Source organism: Wyeomyia smithii, chromosome 3 (genome assembly GCF_029784165.1).
Source record: "Wyeomyia smithii strain HCP4-BCI-WySm-NY-G18 chromosome 3, ASM2978416v1, whole genome shotgun sequence".
Lineage (NCBI taxonomy): Eukaryota > Metazoa > Arthropoda > Insecta > Diptera > Culicidae > Wyeomyia > Wyeomyia smithii.
In genome coordinates this window covers 115,407,386-115,429,157 of record NC_073696.1, presented here as the reverse complement: position 1 = coordinate 115,429,157, position 21,772 = coordinate 115,407,386, and the positions used below count along the sequence as shown (strand labels likewise).

Genomic DNA, 21,772 nt, shown 5'->3' with positions numbered 1-21,772 from the left:
GGGGTAGTATAAGCCTATCTCGAGATATAGCATTTTTACGAAAATAGTTCTGAATTTCGTGATAAAATTTTCGTAATAATGTTTTATCTCAAGATTGACTCATATTTCCACGGAGTGATAAGCACTTCCTACGTAAAATTTTCTGAGAAACACGATGAAACCATCAAATTTAAAATAAAATTAGCTGCATTGGCCGAAAAATGCAAATTTAATTTTAAAATACCAAAATTATCCATCTGGCAACACTTCCCGGCAAAAACAAATTTTCTGGATTCCTTGGTTTATTTTCTTGAAAAATCATCTATCGGTATTTTTTGGACATCTTACGTCTATGAATTGTAAGAATAAGAGAAAAGAATTTTTTGACAAAAATTGCGCGACTTTGCAATGAAAAGGGGGGTCCTGGAGAGCGGGGGGTATTCCAATCGACACCAAAATTGGGATTTTTTTCAAAGAGACAATAGATGAATAATTCCCCCAACTTTGAACAAAATCTGTGATGGTCGTGTCCAAGTGGAATGAACACTTCGTATGGAATGACCCAGATACATATTAATTTTGTCTTTCTGAAACCTAACAAACCGTTTTGACTCTAAAAATATTTGTGGTAATCATCAATACTTTTTTAAAGAGTATTTTTACATAGCTTTTCGTGGTTCAAAAAAAAAAAACGAAAGCATTAAATTACCTCTTTTGCCCATAGAACGATTTATGCAAAGTTTCAACCAAATTGAAAATGGTCGTATAAAATGGTTGCCCGTTTTTTTGTGTAATTGCTCTACATTGTCACATGCAGTTTTGAATCTGCAAAATATTGAGTTTGAAAAACATGCCGGTCGTATTATTTTAAAGCAACTCTACTGCTTTGCTTGTCTATCCGCAGCTAGATGGCGCTTCCATTGTTCTTCGGCGCTTTTAACAGCTAATCTGAAAATTGATCTGTGTTCGATCTTGTTTAAAGGAGAGGATTCAAAATACTTCTTTCTTCACTACTCCTGATAGTAACAGAAGTCAAAATTAGAACTTCAACCAATCGCTCAATTATTTTTCATAGGAAATTTTTTTTTCGCTAAACCCTCACGAAATTATTTATTTCGAGACAAAAATTTATTTCTTTCGGCACAAAATTATCAGAGCACTGCTCAAAGTTATAGATTTTTAGTTACCGAGCAATGACTTAAAAGTTTTGAAGTAGAATACTTCTCTCAGGAAGTTCGGCTACATAGGGATGTGAAATGAAAATCTAAAACCGAAAAAAGTGAAAAATATGTCCAATTTCAAATGCTAATAAATCGGTTAGTATTCGATGGATTGCCTTCGTTCTTGCAGCAATAGATTGGAAAATCTTCTAAGATTCTTCCCAAAAGAAGATAGTTGTAATTTTATTATTCGCACTATTGTACTATTGAAAGTAGTCAAACCTTGTCAAAACGAAAAATTCGACCTCTGATTGGTCGTTATATGATTGCTTCCCAAGCACGGTCGACAGAATCATATACCTTGCAATTTATAACATGCTATTTGGCCTATATAAGAGCCTGTTTCAACCGAAGCCGCTCATAATAGTTCTAGACAGCGACAACAGCAGTCGCCCTTCCTTAGCAGCAGCACTAGCCTTGTGGTTGGTCACCACGTCTCTGGAGCAGCGCGGTTTTTCTCAGCGTTTGTCGCCAGACTGCCATTATTCTCCCGTGTTGGGGCAGCGTGAAGATTGCCATCAGGAAATCCAATTTTGAACATCAAAATGCCTTTTTCAAGGCAAATAAACAAGTCATTGGAAGTTAATAATTTTTTGACAACGTAAGCAAGCATTCTGTGTTGTATCCTAGCAACTTAAATATGTCGCGCCCGTCTAATTCACTGAATGTGAAATAGCTTCCACAGTGCATGTTGTCCGTTTATCTTAATTGCCTCCCTGTTAGGGCAGCTCAAAGGTTGCGATCAGCAACCGATTTTGAATCGCAAAATGCCTTTTCAAGGCAAATAAACAAGTAATTGAAGGAGAATAATTTTCTGGCATCAACAAAAGGGGACATTCTGTGCGGGATGCAATCAAATTCTGTTGTAATTGTCTAATTTTTACTTTATTTAGTAAACGCCCCACGGCAGGGGCAGCGCAAAGGCTGCGATCAGCATAACCGACTTTGAATAATAAACTGTCCTGTTAGAACGCATTCACAAAAGCAGTTAGTTCGACTATGCAGAGCTAATATGAAGTCGATTCAATCAATCAGCATGAACAGAATTTGGTCGTCTCCCAGCTGCCAAGTTGCAACATGATGCAACACGCAACAGCGAGCAAACGAAATCGCTTGATGTTACAAATCGCAATAAGATACGGGTTAAAACCGTTGTGTGTAAAGCACCATCGGTGTTTATTCGCTGGATACAAAAATCATATGCGAGTTGTGAAATAATTTGTCTGAAGAACATTACGGAATGGAACAACTGAACTGAAAGGCGTGGCCTATTTCGTAGCACCCTTCGACTCTAAAAGAGTGTTTCTGGGAAAACTAGCTACATTCATTAGTCGGAAGGTGAGCTGGATGGACCTCCGGGTTGCGCCTGTGGCTGCCTTCAAATTAAACAAATCACTTGCCCTGTGGTTGGTTACCACGTCTCAGGCCTTTGCCTGAGAACGAACGCCAACGCGAGCGGTCGGGCGAGATTTTTGCCGTACATCAGCCGGCACTTCCTCTAATGGAGAAGTTGGATCATTGTGTTCAGAAGAATATTACTGTCGGTAATATTACAGAGATGCGATTGCATTATATCCGATTTGGAATTGAACAATTGTTCTTTTGAGGACAAACAAAACTACTCTTCAAATTAAGTTGGAGAGTTAATAGTTTTGGGTACCAGTAGCAGTATGGTAACAGCCTCAGCGGTAGGTGCTGCCGGTACTTCCATGAGGCGGATGTTACAAGGAAGTAAATGGAAGCAGCACGGCGAAATAGTTCGGGTGTGCTTAGACGCGCGTCATTTTTCGTTGTTGATATTATTTCCCACATGAAACTTACGATAGCGGCGGTATTAGCGGTAGATGCATTTGCCAACACTTACTCCAGTAAATCCGTGTCTAATTTTCAATGTGAAAACACCTTTCTATTGTGTTGGCCGTGCGCTTTAGGCCTCTGCCAGGCTAAACGCGAAAAGCGGCGCGAACCGATTCGCCCGGCCGTAGGTTAATGTACAGCCGTAAGTAGAGCTGTGTAAAAGTATTCTACTTCAACCTTCCGGTCGTGGCTTTGCACACAACCCTCCTGTGATTTTTTATGAACCACGATGAACAAAAAACTTGTTAGAAACTGTTTGTTACTCTAAATGAATGTTGGTTGGTCAAATTTGATGCAAGATTCGTTTTCCTGAATCTTCTCGTCGCAGAACTGGTAGCGGTTACGAAAAGATAAATATCTACAGAGAGATGTCGGATGTTTCCCGTTTTTGTTGTGTTTTATCAAAGGCTAAATATGGAGCTATATAGATTTTGATTGCATGAATTGACAGAAATGATTGTATTTCCAACAACTGTATTTTTAAGCTATGATTTGTTTTATTTTGGAAAATTTATCTTTCTACGACATCGTGGAAATAATTGTGCTTTTCTGTGAATGTATATGTAAGCAACATATTTCTTAAACCAATTTATCTTTAATAAGAGTGATTTTTATGTTGATTCACGCACTTCATTGTTTATTCGCTTTACTGCTTCACCGCATTTAAAAAGAATTTAAATCGCTTTGATAAGATGAAGAATCATATAATGTTGCAAAATAGAAGTTAACCATTCTGTTTTTATCATTGCTTCTAGGGAAATGCAGCCAATTCGTCGGAAACGTCGATGGCGACGCAACCGGGCGGCTCGGTGACGTCGAGGGCGGCCTCTGAGAGCCGATCGGGGCCGCCCGGTTCCAGCAGTGGTAGTGTACCGATCCATCAGAATCCAACCGCAACCGGGGCCAAATTTCGACACGGTCTACTGCAGCTGATGATCCACACGATAGACCCATTGCATGATGGTAAGTTCGCCTCGTGGCCTGCTGCTTCAGCGTGCGCTGCTGCCAGCATAATTCGTGTTGCCTACGCTGTGTTTGCGAGCAAAACAATTATGCAGAATGAGCTAAACATAGATACGAAAACGCTCAAAATGTTCACAACAACAAAAAAACAGAACCTTGCGATGTTCGATGTTTGTCTGTTACACATACATGGACTAACAAACAGGTGGAGTGGAAATATTTGGGAAGAGATTGAAAGATGAGTTGAGGAGGTAGTTGAACAAGACGTCCAGAAACGTGACATAATAAAATAGACTATTAGTAATATTTCAAATTCTTGTAAAACCTTTTTTTTTTCTTTACATAACATTTATTTGACACGGCACAAATACAATTTAATGTTTAACGGCGCCAATTATATCTGATGACTTAAAAACTAAAGCAAATTTTTTATCCTCGCTGCCGACTACGAGCTGAAATTAAGTCTAACTTAAAACTAGCATGGAATTTCCAATCTGTGTTTTGTTGTTCAATGGTCGTCTGATAATCGTCGAATGGCATGTATGGATTCGTACTGCTGAGCCACGATGTCTTGAGTTGGGACAGAGGCTCGTAGTCCTTGGGTCTTAATTCTATTGTGCGGGGTCTGGTTGCTGGTTTTGTGCTTAAGGTTCAAACGAGTTCTTGTCGTTTTGTTGGGTGTAGACGGAGGGGAACGGGACTAGACTGGGGCATGGATAGATTTCAGGAAAACGTATATAAGGGTCATATAGGGTAGGTCACGGCTCGCCAAGACATCACGAACAGGAACAGCTGGCCGTCTACCTCCGGCCTGAAGGGAAGCTACAAGTTTAGACCTGGCGTCACGGTGAACAGGGCATGACCAAACAACGTGCTCTATGTCGTGATAACTTTCACCACAGGCACAGATACCGCTTTCTTCGAGCCCAATACGACGGAGATGCGCGTCAAATCTATAGTGGTTGGACATAAGCCGAGACATCACGCAAATGAAATCTCGACCTACATCCAACCCCTTGAACCACGGGTTCGTCGATACCTTGGGAATTATGGAATGTAACCACCTTCCCAGTTCCCCTTTAGTCCATGAATTTTGCCAACTGATGATCGTATTCTGACGTACAAATGCGAAAAATTGATTGTAAGCAATTGGTCTTTCATAAATATCGCCGTTTATTGCACCCACCTTAGCCAAAGAGTCCGCTTTCTCATTGCCCGGTATCGAGCAGTGAGAAGGGACCCACGCTAAGGTAATCTGAGTAGATTTTTCGGATAAAGCACTCAGATGTTCCCGTATTTTCCCCAGGAAATACGGAGAGTGCTTAACATCTTTCATCGATCGGAGAGCCTCAATAGAACTGAGACTGTCCGTAAAGATGAAATAATGGTCCGTGTGCATTTTTTCGATAATCCCTAGGGTGTACTGAATTGCAGCTAATTCTGCGACGTAAACAGAAGCAGGATTATCGAGCTTATAGGAGAAGGCTAAATGATTATTGAAGATACCGAAGCCAGTGGACCCATCCAGAAGTGATCCGTCAGTGTAGAACATATTGTCGCAGTTGATGTTTCGATATTTATTGGAAAAAATTTTAGGGATCTGCTGCACGCGTAAATGATCCGGGATACCACGAATTTCTTCTATCATGGATGTATCGAAGAACACAGTAGAATCAGAAGTATTTAATAAGTTGACACGATTTGGAATATTCGGACAAGGGTTAATATTCTGAGACATGTGATTGAAATACAATGTCATAAAACGGGTTTGAGAATTGAGTTCGATTAAACTTTCAAAATTTTCAATCACAGGACGGTTCAAGACCTCACATTTAATAAGAATATGAGAAGAGAGGCTCCAAAAGCGGTTTTTCAATGGTAGAACTCCAGCTAAGACCTCCAGACTCATCGTATGGGTCGACTGCATGCATCCTAAAGCGATACGCAAACAACGATATTGTATTCGCTCCAGTTTGATCAAATGTGTGTTTGCTGCGAAGCGGAAGCAGAAACACCCGTATTCAATTAAAGACAATATCTTTGTTTGGTAAAGCCTTATAAGGTCTCCTGGGTGGGCTCCCCACCATTGTCCGGTTATTGTACGAAGAAAATTCACTCTTTATTGACATTTTTTCATCAGATACCACACGTGACAACCCCAGGTGCCTTTAGAGTCGAACCAGACACCAAGATATTTGTGTACTAAAACCTGAGAAATCGTTTTACCCATTAACTGTGTTTGAAGCTGAGCAGGTTCATGCTTCCTAGAAAAAACTACTATCTCAGTCTTCTCCGGAGAGAATTCGATATCTAGCTGTAAAGCCCAAGCAGACAAATTGTCCAAGGTATCTTGCAATGGTCCTTGCAAATCGGCAGCTTTGGCTCCTGTAACAGAGATTACACTGTCGTCTGCAAGTTGTCTTATCGTGCATGAATTTGCCAGACATTCGTCGATGTCATTTACATAAAAGTTGTAAAGAAGGGGGCTTAAACATGAGCCCTGGGGAAGACCCATGTAGCTAATGCGAAAAGTTGCCAAATCGCCATGCGTAAAATGCATGTGCTTTTCGGACAACAAATTGTGCAAAAAATTGTTCAAAATTGGAGAAAATCCTTGTCGGTGAAGTTTACTCGAAAGAATGTCAATAGAAACGGAATCAAAAGCCCCCTCAATGTCCAAGAACGCAGACGCCATTTGTTCTTTGCGAGCATACGCCAGCTGAATATCTGTTGAAGGCAACGCAAGACAATCATTCGTCCCTTTGGCACGGCGGAAACCAAATTGAGTATCTGATAGTAGACCATTTGATTCGACCCAATGGTCTAAACGACGGAGTATCATTTTTTCCATCAATTTCCGGATACAGGATAGCATTGCAATCGGCCTATAAGAGTTGTGATCAGAAGCTGGTTTCCCTGGTTTTTGGATGGCGATCACCTTCACTTGCCTCCAATCCTGCGCTACAATGTTTTGCTCCAGAAACTTATTGAACAAGTTCAACAAGCGCCTCTTGGCATTGCCGGGTAGATTCTTCAACAAGTTGAATTTGATTCTATCTAACCCAGGCGCGTTATTGTTACAGGACAGGAGGGCAACTGAAAATTCTGCCATCGTAAAAGGTGATTCTATCGCGTCGTGGCCCGGAGACGCATCGCGAACAATATTTTGCTCAGGAACAGAGTCCGGACATACTTTCCTGGCAAAATCAAGTATCCACCTACTTGAAGACTCCTCGCTTTCGTTGACCGTTACGCGATTCCGCATTCTTCGGGCTGTGTTCCAAAGAGTGCTCATCGATGTCTCCCTCGACGTCTCGTTCACGAACCGACGCCAATATCCACGTTTCTTTGCTTTAGCCAAGCTTTTAAGCTTGGTATCAAGCTCCGAATACCGTAAATAGTCGCCAGGTATACCTCCCTTCTGGAAGGCCAAAAACGCGTCGGATCTTTGCGTGTAGACATCGGAGCACTCTTGGTCCCACCACGGAGTGGGAGGCCGTTCTTTGATCGTTACACCGGGATATTTCTTCGTTTGGGCTTGCATCGCGGCGTCGAGAATCAAGCCCGCGAGGAGGTTGTATTCTTCCAGTGGTGGATGATGTTGAATCGACTCGACCGCTTTTGAAATCATTTCCTCGTATAACTTCCAATCGATATTCCGTGTGAGGTCATACGGAATGTCAATTGGTCGCATGCGAGTTGACCCGTTAGTAATTGATATAAGAATAGGCAAATGGTCGCTACCGTGAGGATCGAGGATTACCTTCCATGTGCAATCCAACCGTAGCGACGTCGAACATAAGGATAGATCCAAAGCGCTTGGGCGCGCTGGAGGTTTCGGGATACGTGTCATTTCACCGTTGTTTAAAATAGTCATGTCGAAGTCATCGCAAAGGTTATAGATTAAAGAGGAGCGGTTATCATTGTAAGGGGAACCCCAAGCCACACCATAAGAGTTGAAGTCTCCCAAAATCAAACGTGGCGAGGGAAGAAGTTCTATTAAATCAAAGAGCAGCCGTTGCCCAACCTGTGCTCTGGGAGGAATATATATTGAGGCAATACAAAGCTCTTTACCTTGTATTGTCATTTGACATGCGACAACTTCGATGCCCGGAATCGAGGGGAGGTTAATACGATAGAAAGAATAGCACTTTTTAATCCCTAAAAGTACTCCTCCATATGGGGTGTCTCGATCAAGGCGAATAATATTAAAATCATGGAAGTTAAGATCAGATCAGCCAAGTTTTGCAAAGGGAAAATGCATCGCATTTGTTTTTATTTATCAAAACTTTGAATTAATCGATTTTTGGTAAAATACTTCTGCAATTTCACTGTAAAACAGAGATAGAATCCTTCAAATTAGCAGTTGAATTAGCCATCGAAGGATACGATCGCTGCAAGGAGAGGCCATTGGGCAGTCAACTGCTTCAAAAATGATCTAACTGTTGGGAGGAGCGCTGTAAGAAAGTTTTTAATTGGATCAGGTATATTGAAATTTTCGAAAATCCAGTCCACAATATTAGAAAAAATTCACCAATCCAGCATTTGTTTTGTCAACTGGATGTGCAAAAGGAGCAACTGGGGTTTTAGATGTTCCTGGAAGTGCTGGGAACTCCTTCTGAGACTTTAAATTGCCAAGCCCAGGAGGGGTTTGCTTCGGTTTTTCCGTAGTACCTTTAGTTTTGGTTGTACTGTTCTTTCCACTTTGGGAAATCTTAGGACCTTTTCTGGGAAGCTTAGGGGAGGAAAGATTTTTCCTCTTTCTAGACTCCCCAAGATTGGCAAAAGAAGTTCCCTCTAGTGGTTCGTCAGAGTCGGTTTCATCTGAAGACAACAGATCAAAGGGGTTCGCTGTTATGGTAGAAGTGGTCGTGGTCTTCTTGAGCATATCAGCGTAAGAACGCTTTGAACGCTCTTTGAGAGACCGTTTCAATTTATCCTTGCGCTGCATGTACACCGCGCATGTGGAGAGCTCATGCTGATTCTCCCCACAGTGGATACATTTTTCAGCATTCGCACTACAGGAATCGTCGGCATGGTTCTCTCCACACTTACCGCACCGTGCCTTATTACAACAGTAGGCGGCTGTGTGACCTAACTGCTTGCAATTGGTGCAGTTCATTAAACGGGGTACAAATAAGCGCACAGGAAGACGAACCCGGTGGATCAAGACGTGACTCGGCAATGCAGACCCGGCGAACGTGACACGAAACGAGTCTGACGGAGTGTATACTTTTTTGTCGCCGACGAGCGACACAGATCGCAGTTGTTTAACCTCTAATACCTTAACCTCAGGAAGGCTGCTGTTTTTAAAACAGCCTACAGCATCCTTCAAGAGGCACTCGACGGACAAACTCGGATCGGTCACGACGCCGTCGATCTCCACGTCTCGGGCCGGTATGTATACGCGATACTCCCGAGTAAAGAGCTCGAAATAAGCTATACCGTTGGCCTGTTTCAGGTCATTGACCACAACACGGAGCTTGTTTGGTCTGACCTTGATTATTTCAGTCACGGCCTTGAAGCGTGACGTCAGGTCTTTCGAAATTTGTAATATGTTCAGGGATTTCGACTTAGGTCCTGCTTTTGGCCGGAAATATACAACGAAACGTGAACCTGCTGTTTCGTCAAGGTAGAGCCTGGCACGAGGGGGAACTGAAGAGTGAACAGCGGGGGAAGGAGCAGGAGGGACAGGGTCAGGAGGGTTCGATGTTGGAGGATCGACTTCCATTGTGCTAAGGCTAGCGCCCTAACACCGACAAGAAACACGTACCTTTTCTTGATTTCGAGCGATGCTCCAGTTGTCTTCGACAATGTGGTGTGTGGTGGTTGGGTGCAGCAGCCGGCAGCCGGCAGCTGTGCGAATTTGCACTTTCTTCTTTGTTTGTAGCTCTGGTTGTCTTCAACACAGCTAAACACCGAAACGATCGGTTCAGCAGCGGCGGTTTAGCTACGCAGCAACAAAGCAAACAATAGCGGATGACCTTCAAAGCGGAATTATTTTGCACTGCACAGCACTCGTTAGACCGGGACCGGGCAAGCGATGCCTTTTGTTCGATTACTTTTTGGAAATATATCGAGACGACCGATAAACACAACCGATGCGCTTGGTTGTTCGACTCGGAATGATGTAAAACCTTTGATATTTAGCATTTGAATTACGTGCCTTTATATGTAAAATCAGCGTTAAACACTTTTCCCAAATATTTCCGCACCTACGTAGTTTAGAATGAAGTTCAATATGCATACATGTCCTTAAACCAGAAATCTAGAAACTAAACTCGAAAAACGATGAAAGGTCGAAAACGGAATAATTCATGTTGGTTTATTGAACTTTTTACAGACTACGTTTAAAGCTAGGGTTATCGAATGATTTTTATGTTTGCCATTTATGGTTAAATAAAGTAGAAATTGGTTGAATGTGTTGCCAAGTATATACTAAGTAGAGCTGTTCATCAATATATGGTTAGTGCAACCGGTCGTTACTGTATGCTACTAACAGTTTGTAGGTTAAATTTGCCAGAAAAATTTACACATTTTACTTCTTTTAATGCTTGATCGAATGTACAAAGTTACTGTTACGCAACTGTAAGTTTGATTTGACCTTTGTTAAATCGGCCATGCTTTTCATAACAATTGCACACATGTATTCATACCATCATTTGATTAATGATTTTATTTTTATTAGACATATGCTACATACATATTTATTGTAAGGTGAAAATGTTGTTTGTGAACAAGTATCTTTCCATAGACAACTTAAAAGAAAAGCAATTTCATTTTGAAACTAGCATAGTAGCTATCATCTTTTCGGTTTCATCATGCTACTTAGAACGGGGTAGATGTAATAAATTAATTTAAGCAAAACAAACTCAGAAACCTGTTTCTGCCAAACTCGGGTTTAGGAAATTGTGATTTGAGTCATTATTTGTCTGATACTGTTTTACTGTACTGTATTACTGATTTTTTTCGACTCACCTTGTCTAATATCGAATTCGTTTAAGAGCCCCTCAAGTTTGAAAAAGTAATTTATTAAAGATGCATATTAAGAATAGGTTATGTTTCTTTTAATTCCTACTACCACAAAATCGATTCCATTCTACTAAGACGCTCAAGAAGAAATTTATTTGAATCAAATATGCGAAAGCTGCATAAAGATTGCCTTACTATTGCTACGCAGGTAAGTCCACCTCGAGAGCTCTAAGTATTGAACTTATCCAAATCACCTAAATCTTGCCATTGTCAATTTGGTATCTAATAACCTTTCCTTTGGTATTTCAACCAATCAACCATTTGTGATCAAACAACAAAGTAAACAGACTAGAATTAATAACTACTTTGTGCGAGCAGCCAATGAAAAACCTCGTAGCACGGAATGCTACTGAAAAATGCAGCTTGAAACCGAAGCTTGTTGACTTCAGTGTGACTATTGGCTGTTATTTTAGTTTTGCCATTCACTAATGTAAGTATCACAACCTAATGGATACACGATAGGATATTGTGGCTTGCATTTGTATCTTTTTGTCGCCGGGACCTTCTGCCTTCGTGGTTGCATCGCCCAAGTAGAGGATGTCAAATGCAGTCGGTGCTTCTTTTTCCTAGTTATTGCTTCAAACGCAAGGAATAAATTGTTGTCGATAGCATCGCAGCATTTTTGATAGTATTTTTAAACACGACACATTGGGTGCAGAGAACGCCAATGTTATTATGTATTTGTTCATTAGCAATATCGATATTTCCGAATTGGTACTATGATTGGTGGTTTGAGTCAATTTATGTTCGTGGATGGTGTTTTTTCGGCCTGATTATCAAGTTACACTTCAAATAATATTTATTTTCTAATGAAAGTACGTTCGAGTCACGTAAGTTTTTATGCATTAACTTCTCAGACTATTTTTTTTTTAATCAATGGCCAAATTGGTTTTGTACGAGCACACTGAGTAATAGCAATTGCACAAAGAACCATTAAAATGATGCTTGTGAGTAGCAAATCATTCTCAGTGATTTTACTTGTTAACGACTTTACTTTACGGTCTCTGGGTATTGAGCCACCAGAATTTGAAACCGTATCACATTCACAGAATCGCACAAAATTACCTGTTCTAATTCGGGCTCATCTTTATTCTTTATCTTGTCACGAATTAATGAATAGCCTGATTATAAACAATTGTACCACAGCTAAAAACCTATATTTTGGCCCGTAGGTCTAACTGCAATTTGAAAATTCTTCGAGGTTTAGATGCATATAATTTTGCCAATTTTCATATTTAATAAGCAGATCTTGCGTCGACAAGTAAGATCAGCTGCGAATAGGTTAAAATCAACCTGTTCTTGCGTCGAAAAGTAAAAAAAACTGCGAATAGGTTTAACGCATAGAGCTTACCACTTTACCACTGTTATTATGCGCTACTATGATTGTGCCCAGTATGGTTAATGAATGTATCAGCTCGAATATTTACAAATTAGTCCTGCTGTTCAAAAATCTATTTCTAATCAACTTTGCTAATACACGTCGCAAAAATAATTAAGGGAGAACGCGATGATTCTGTCTCATAACTGGAGCGAAATTTTTATGTTTTGACCGGTCCTGGCCAAAAATGCGTCCCCCTCCCCGCAGAAGGGGAAGGATCATGTGAAGACAAATTGTTATTGTATCTTTGAGTATCGCTTACATTCTCGATATTACAATAAACAGATTTCAAATAAGTTAATTTACCGTCAATTTAAACCTATTTTAATGTTGTAGGGGAATTGGGGCGAAATTAACATGTTGCTGATATTTTACGTGGATCAGACACCTACCAATCGATTTCTGAGACTTTTTTTACTCAATATAAGTCATAATTTGACTACCACTTTTTAGCTTTACCATTAATGCTCTTCATACGCGGTATTATTTTGCTTTGTGATATATACTAGAACTATTCCAAAACCGTTTTCGTTTTTTTAAATAGGTAGAAAGATGTTAATATGTGGAAAAACTTTTAGAATTTTGATATTCGGCTTTAAAACAAAATGGCGTCGTGAAAACATCGAAAATTTCTGATTTCTCAAACATCCAAAATGGCGCCATTGTTGCCCCTTAAGGTGAAATTGGTCTAAACTAGAGCAAATATATGCTCTCTACCAGCCACCATGTACTTCGTTTTAGCAGAGCTTATGACAAGCCCTTTTTCAGCAGCTTTTCTATTGAGAAGTCCAAAGAAAGAGGCACCGCTCTAGGGTTAACACCAATGATGTAGATATCATCCGCAAAACCTGTAAGTACGTGAGACTTAATATATCAATAAGTTTGACAGTTCGTCACCTTGCTTTAAACCATTTAACATCACGAAAGCGTCCAATATCACACCTAATATATTAGCCTGTCTCGGTGGAAAATTATTCTCGAGCATAACTCATTTCTCTTAACTGAATCGTACACTGCCGTGAAGTTTCCGATATCGAAAAGTTGGGCGTGAATGCCGTCCTTCTCAGCTGCCTTGCGCTTTCTAGCACACTAAAATGTTGTTTCCAACGCCTGGTTAGAACACGCTCCAAATGATGAATTTTTTTCGGCGACGGAGTTTTTTTTTCGGTGGCTCTTGCTGCTTGGTATCTCTCTCCGCTCTGAAGTGTCTCAGCCGTAGCCAACATTTGTACTAGGCACGGTTCTTTACATCCGTCACTCTTTTTCTTTTTTTTTTTAAAGGGGGGATTTGTTAGTAGCTTAAGTATTTATGATAAATATTAGTAAATAATGAGTATGTGTGTCCAATCACAAATGGTGACTTCTCAACACTGTTAGAAATTTGTAATTTTAATTGTTAGGATTTGTTTGCTTTCGCAATTAGGACTTATCATTCGTAGGGATTTAAACCTACTTGTCAGAAAAGGGGAAGTAAACTTACAACTAACTTAATTGCTATATTGGCTATAAAGAGGGCTTATCGTAGCAATTGAGGATTGCAACGATTTTTGTCGAAAATTGTTAATAATTTTATTTGACATAGCTTCTAATGGTTCAACACCAGTAAGTCTATGTAATTCGAGTGTACCAAACCAAGGAGGACGCTTCAAAATCATTTTCAGAATTTTATTCTGAATCCTTTGAAGCGTTTTCTTCCTTGTTGAAGAGCAACTTGACCAGATCGGTACAGCATAAAGCATTGCTGGTCTAAAAATTTGTTTGTAAATCAAAAGTTTGTTCTTTAAACAAAGTTTAGAATTCCTGTTAATGAGAGGATATAAACATCTCGTATATTTGATGCACTTGGCTTGTATACTCTCAATGTGCTCTTTGAAAATAAGTTTTTTATCATAAATTAGTCCCAAGTACTTAACCTTGTCGGACCAACTTAAAATAACCCCATTCATCTTGACAACGTGATTATTGTTTGGCTTGAGGAAAGAAGCCCTAGGCTTATGCGGAAAAATTATCATTTGAGTTTTAGAAGCATTGGGAGAGATTTTCCACTTTTGCAAGTAGGAAGAAAAAATATCTAAACTTTTCTGCAATCGACTGCATATGACACGAAGACTTTTTCCTTTTACGGAAATGCTTGTGTCATCGCAGAACAATGACTTTGTGCATCCTGGAGGCAAATCAGGAAGATCTGAAGTGAATATGTTGTACAGGACTGGACCCAAGACTGAACCTTGAGGTACACCTGCTCTGACAGGAAATCTATCAGATTTTGAATTCTGATAGACAACCTGCAGAGTTCGATCAGTAAGATATTTTTTTAAAATTTTGATTAGGAAAATTGGAAAATTAAAAGTTTGCAATTTCGCAATCAAACCTTTATGCCAAACACTGTCGAATGCTTTTTCTATGTCTAAAAGAGCAGCTCCAGTGGAATAACCTTCAGATTTGTTAGCTCGTATCATATTAGTAACTCTGAGCAATTGATGAGTTGTGGAATGCCCATGGCGAAATCCAAACTGTTCATTTGCAAAAATTGAATTTTCGTTGATGTGTGACATCATTCTGTTAAGAATAATTCTCTCAAACAGTTTACTTATTGAAGAAAGCAAACTGATTGGTCGATAACTTGAAACTTCAGCTGGGTTCTTATCCGGTTTTAAAATGGGAGTAATTTTTGCGTTTTTCCATAATTTGGGAAAATATGCAATTTTGAAGCAGCAATTGAAAATTTTCACTAAAAATTCCATTGTGCTCTCAGGGAGATGTTTGATAAGTATATTAAAGATTCCATCGTCACCAGGTGCTTTCATATTTTTGAAATTTTTAATAATTGATTTAATCTCATTCAAGTTAGTTTCAATTATTTCTGCAGGTAAAAAATTCTGGGAAGAAATTAAATCAAATTGACGTGTGACTTCATTTTCAATTGGACTCACAAAATTCAAATTTGAGTTATGAACACTCTCAAACTGCTGAGCAAGTCTTTGAGCCTTTTGTATATTGGATACAAGAAAACGTTCACCATCTTTTAAAACTGGAATAGGCTTTGAAGGTTTCTTAAGAATCTTCGACAGCTTCCAAAATGGTTTTGAATATGGTTTCAATTTTTCAACTTTAGTCTCAAAATTTTGATTTCTCAGAAGAGTAAATCTATGTTTAATCTCTTTCTGTAAATCTTTATAAATAGTTTTAAAAACAGGGTCACGAGAACGTTGATATTGACGTCTGCGGACATTTTTCAAACGAATTAGAAGTTGAAGATTTTCGTCAATTATTGGTGAATCAAATTTCACTTGAGCCTTCGGAACAGAATAATTCCTGGCATCAACAATTGCACATTTTAATGCGTCCAAAGCGGAATCAATATTCACTTCGTTTTGCAAATCAAGCTCATTATTGAAATTTCTCTCAATATGAGTTTTGTATCTTTCCCAATTAGCCTTGTTATAATTAAAAACAGAGCTCATAGGGTTTAAAACTGATTCATGTGATAAAGAAAAAGTTATTGGAAGATGATCAGAATCAAAGTCAGCATGTGTGATCAAATCACCACATACATGACTTTGATCTGTAAGCACCAAATTAATTGTTGAAGGGTTTCTTACAGAAGAAAAGCATGTAGGACTATTCGGAGACAAAATAGAATAGTATCCTGAAGAACAATCGTTGAATAAAATTTTGCCATTGGAATTACTTTGAGAATTATTCCATGAACGATGTTTAGCGTTAAAATCGCCGATTATGAAAAATTTCGAACGATTTCTGGTGAGTTTTTGTAAATCACCTTTAAAATAATTTTTGAGCTCGCGTGTGCATTGAAATGGTAAATATGCTGCGGCAATAAATAAAATCCCAAGTTCAGTTTGAACTTCAATTCCCAAAGTTTCAATAACTTTCGTCTCAAGATGGGGAAGAGCACGATGTTTGATTCGGCGATGAATAACAATTGCAACTCCACCGCCGGAACCCTGAATCCTATCATATCTATGAACCACGTAATTGGGATCATATTTTAATTTTATGTTAGGCGGTATAATGTTCGAACTACCTGTAACCTGTGCATAAGTTAAACGGGTATGCAAAGGAGTAGGTAAACTATGCGTCACTGGTACGCTTGGAGAATTTTGTTTTGAAGTTGGTTTTAATTGAGAAATTGAATTTTGTTTACCTTGCCTTGCCTTAACAATTGCTAAACGGACTGGGCATTGATAAAAATTTGACATATGGTTGCCGTTACAATTCGCACAGTGAAAATTTTTACTCTCTTTCACAGGACATGTGTCCTTTTTGTGAAAAGAGTCTCCACAATTAAGACATTTTTGGTCCATGTTACAGAATTTGTAACCATGGCCATAACGTTGGCAAGTACGGCATTGGGTGATATGCTTTTCACCTCCGCCATACTTCCTATAAATTTCCCACTTTACACGCACATTATACAAAGCATGTGCTTTTTCAAAAAAATTTAAGTTGTTAACCTCATTGCGGTTAAAATGAATTAAATAATTAACAAGGGAAATTCCAGTTCTCTGACTGTTTTCGCCTCGTGATTTTTGTTTCATTAGAATTACTTGGGTAGGGGCTATGCCAAGTAATTCTGTTAAAGTAAGTTTGATCTCATCAACGGTTTGATCGTTGGTGAGATCTTTCAAGACAACCTTGAACGGCTTGGTGTTCTTGGTGTCATATGTAAAAAATTTGTACATCTTGTCAGTTAAATACTGAACAAAACGATCACGACCCTTTACTGAGTCGGCTAATAAGCGGCATTCACCTCTACGGCCAATTTGATAGGTAACTTTAACGTCAGAAACAAACGTTGAAAGTTCCTTTTTGAATATATTAAATTCAGAAGAAATAGTTACCACAATAGGTGGAACTTTCTCCTTTTTTGAAGATTTTATATTTTGTATAGTTTCATTATTAATAACTTCCATTTCACCAGCTTCTTGCTCAGGCAAAATATCAAAAGGATTGTCACTACAGACACTCGATGTGTCAGAAAGAGATGCCTCTCTTTTCCTCCCCGCAGCGATGCGAGGTTTCTTTTTCCGTCCAGCCATTTCAGGTGATACGAAAAAAGTTAAAACAAATGTTAAATTCAAAAGTAGGTAGTCTTGAGAAAGACTGATGGGAAATAACTTTCAGGTAATCTTTAAAAGACACACTGACAAAACACAAACTTTGAAGCCATAGGCAGTCAAAGACCAGCCCACAAGCAACCGAAAAAACGTCTGATCTGTAGGACAGTTCAAGACGCACTGACATCCGTCACTCGATGTCGCTCATCGTCAAACCACTCATTGGATGTGCCAGTCACATTTGTATCCAACACTTCTTGCACTGTGATCGTACTGCGAATATTTCTCCACTGTTCTTTCAAGACTTCCCCAGCTCGCTCATCGATCCGCTCATCAACTTTATGCGTATACTCGGCATGCACTTTTCTAGTTGATAACTGCTTCTGAATATCATGAATTCGCGCTTTTCGTATTACGCCTTCCAAAGCGATATTGAATATCAAGCACGATAATCCATCACCTTGCCGTAACCCTCGTGGAGATTCGAAGGGACTCGAGAGTGTTCCCGAAACCCAAACTACGCACTATGACCCGATCCATCGTCGACTTGACCAACCGTGTCAGCTTATTTAGGAAACCATAATCGAGCATAATCTGCCATAGCTGATCTCGATCGATTGTGTCGTACGCCGATTTAAAGTCGATGAGCAAATGATGTGTTCGCACGTTATTTTCACGGCATCTCGCCTGGTATTGCCCCGCGAACTTCCTCGCAAACGGTAATAGTCGACAGCATAGAGTAAGGGAGAGTATCTTGTAGGCGGCGCTCTAGGTAATAACCCAGTGTAGCGCCTTAGCAAGTAATTCGCCAACGTATTTCAACAGCTCGCTTGGTCGGTGTGCACATTGATCATAAACTGTAATTGAAGAATTTGCCCTTAATTCTAAACCCTCATATACGATCACTGATCGGCCTCGATTTAATGCCACGCTTCAACTGTTTCTCTATTACCACGAAACCGACTCCTTTTTCTGCTTTCATGCCGCCACTCTAGTAGATGTGGTACTTAAATGAAAAGTCTACAATAAGATCTACTGTCGGAAATTCACGTTCTTTCGATTTCAGCCACTGCCTTTCCTGGATAGCTGCGACCTTCACATTCACCTTCCGCTACTTTACTAGGGCTGCGATACCTCGTCTCCCGAAGAAGCTGCCGTTGGTGTGCGAAGCACCGCATTTTGTGATTCAAACGCCCGCTCCGGGTCAAACACTATTGTACGCCGCCCCTAGTATGGGAACACAGCCCCGTACGATCTCTCTTCCCAGTTAGCATACGACCGAGGTTCCCACCGCGGGGTGGAAATCTGAACAGAGGTGGATAGCCGCAATAGGGTCTCAAGTGACACGTGCGCAGAATTTACCAATGCATAGACATAGACGTAATATAGTTATAAGGAATAATTATCTTCTCAACATATAAAAATGCAGCTCTGTCTGTCTGAGACATGGAAACTACTGAGCCAATCGGCCTGAATTTTTATATAGGAGTTAAAGAGGTCGGAAAAGGATGGTTCTAGACCCCTCCCTATTCTTGAAGGGAGGTGTCCCATAATATGAAACACAAATTTCGCACAACTCGAGAACCAATAAAGCTAAACAATGAAATGTGGCATGTGAATGTTTTTAGGGGCATCAAATATGTCCTTGACAGGTCGACACCCCTCCCTCTTTCGTACGCGAGGGGTTCCATACAAATGAAACACAATTTTCTGCACATCTCGAGAAATAATCAAAATAGAACCAAATTTGTTATGTTATGGTTTTTGCGAGCGAGAAAAATTTTCATGGTGGTTCGACACTCCTCACTCTTCTGGAAGAGAGGACTCTCATATAAATGAAACTCAAATTTCGTTACAAGTCAAGAACCAATAAAGTAAATAAAACCAAATTTAGCATGTTGAGGTTTTCCGGAGCAAAAAATATTTTGCCTCCCTTTTCTAGATGGAGGGCTCTTACATAAATCCAAAACAAATTTCTATGGTGATTTGACACTCTTTCGTAGTCTGAAAGGGGAGGAGATCTCCCAAACAAATTGAACAGATATATCAACCAGTTTTTTCCGGAAAACAGCCTTAAATGATAGGGGCAGAGGAGCCAGAAATCGACTCCAGACGCCATTTTTAAATTTAAAATGGAAACTTCCGGTTCCTGGAAAACATCCTAACATGACCGAATATCTCCCATTATAGGTGTTTCCGAAACCAGAACGACACTTAAAAGCCAGAAATTGTCTCCAAATGCCATTTTGGAATCCAAAACGGCGACTCCCGGTTTCTGAATAACACCGGAAATTTACCAAATACTACCCAATATGGATATTTCCGGAATTGTAATGATGCACTGAAACTACAAATCGACCTCAGACACCATTTTGAATTGTAAGATGGCAGTTTCTGGGATACAGCCAAAATTAACCGAATACTACTCAATATGGATACTTCCATGATCGAGATGATGCATGATGGATAGAATCGAGGTGATGGACAGGAGCCAAAAGGCGAAGATGTTGTCATTCCGAAAAAAAAACAGTCATTTCAAACGATTCGTCATGCATTTGTAGACTTTAAACAAATCGCAATATCAAATACTGGCCAAATTCTTGAACCCTGTTTTACTGCCTGTAATCGCATAATTGTAACATTTGAAATTTTATGGATTTCGTGCTTTTTATTGGGAAATGCTTGAAATAGTAGTATGTAATTTCCACATCTGGAAAAAGTATATTTTTAGTATATTTATGTTTGTTTGTTTAGTATATTTATGTTTGTTTGAAAAAAGTCGTAAAAAATACCAAGTTGTTTTGTCACATAGCGTAAATAACCGCATAATTGTCACACTACTTACCTTTTCAACTTTTTTGTCAAAAAAGCTTCCATCCAAATCCACATCTGGATCCTTTGAAACTCGGAGGTTATTTGTAATTGTATTTGTATTTGGTATAATTCATCTGACAAATAAAGTCTTAATGAATAAAATAATCTAAAGTATCACAGATCTCAGCCTATTTGCGAATCGTCCAGTAGTCTCATTGAAATCGAAGTCTTCCAAAGCCGTAAACGTCCGTATACTTGCTGAGATCGGTTTATTTTGACCATACATGGTCGGATGAAAGATTGGCTGCAATAACGTTGTATTCCAAAGAGTCCTGTTTGGTACACGAAAGTTCAATTTTTAAAACAGAGTGGGAGCATCAACTTCACCGTGCAACATTTTTGCCACGAACAGCGCTTGTTGAAGTTTCCTTCGTCGTTCCAGTGTGTCGAGGGCCAGTAGCCGACATTTGTCAGAATATGGTAGCAAATTATCAGGATTACTCCAAGGCAGATTTTTCAGTGCCAAACGGATGAACCGTTTCTGAACACGTTCAATTCTGAGACTCCACGAAACCTGATATGGTTGCCACACGATTGACGCGTTTTCTAAAGTTGGACGGACGAGAGCACAGTATAATGACTTCCAGCAGTGGGGATCCGAAAAATCCTTCGCAATCTTGGAAAGAAAACTTAACTGTCACGTTGCTTTGGAAATGATCGCCGCTCGGTGAGAGTCAAAACACATTCTGACATCCAGTAATACTCCCAGATCGGACACTCCAGTAACTCTGGGAAGGATGTTCCCTCCAATAGTATAATCGAACAAAATTGGATGTGATACGCGGTGAAACGATACGACCTGACTTTTATCAACACTAATGACTAATTTATTCCAGCGACAGCAATTAGCAAACGTGGTTAACCCTCAAGTGCCCAGTGCCGCCTCTAGGCGGTCTTCAGTCGAACCTCTAAAAAGCTTCAATAAGAACTTAAAAAATGTTTATGAGGCTTAATAGTGATTTTTTCGAAGTCCGTCTAAAAATTAATTTGGGTACTAGAGGGTTAATGAGTCTTGTAAAAGCCGACAATCCTCTTCTGAGCGCACTACAATGTAGAGTTTCAAGTCATCTGCATACACTAGCTTGAACTCATTTTTTAAGATCAAAGCTGCATAGTTGAAAAACAAAATGAACAGTAACGGGCCAAAGTTGCTACCTTGAGGCACACCCGATTTATTTGAAAATGGTCTTGATACGAAACCGTCAATGTTAACGCGAAGTTCGCGCTCCGTTAAGTAAGATTCCAGCCAAGACGTGAATTGCGACGAGACACCTAGGCAAGACAGTTTGCACGGTAGTATCTTGTGGTCAATTTTATCAAACGCCGCCAAGTCCGTATAGATTGCATCGACTTGAACTTTCTTTTCTAGGTTTGAAATGCATTCCGATGTG

General features: G+C 39.7%; 1 protein-coding gene across 6 annotated transcripts in view; it reads left to right on the top strand.

Moving 5' to 3' along the window:
- The window catches only part of LOC129732349 (sodium/potassium/calcium exchanger Nckx30C), a 191,789-nt gene that overhangs the window by 120,740 nt on the left and 49,277 nt on the right, over window positions 1-21,772 (top strand). For all 6 annotated transcript variants that reach the window (XM_055693164.1, XM_055693163.1, XM_055693161.1 and 3 more), the window contains one exon: window positions 3,812-4,019. In XM_055693164.1, the coding sequence (XP_055549139.1) occupies window positions 3,812-4,019 (208 nt within the window). The remainder of the gene's footprint in view (window positions 1-3,811; window positions 4,020-21,772) is intronic.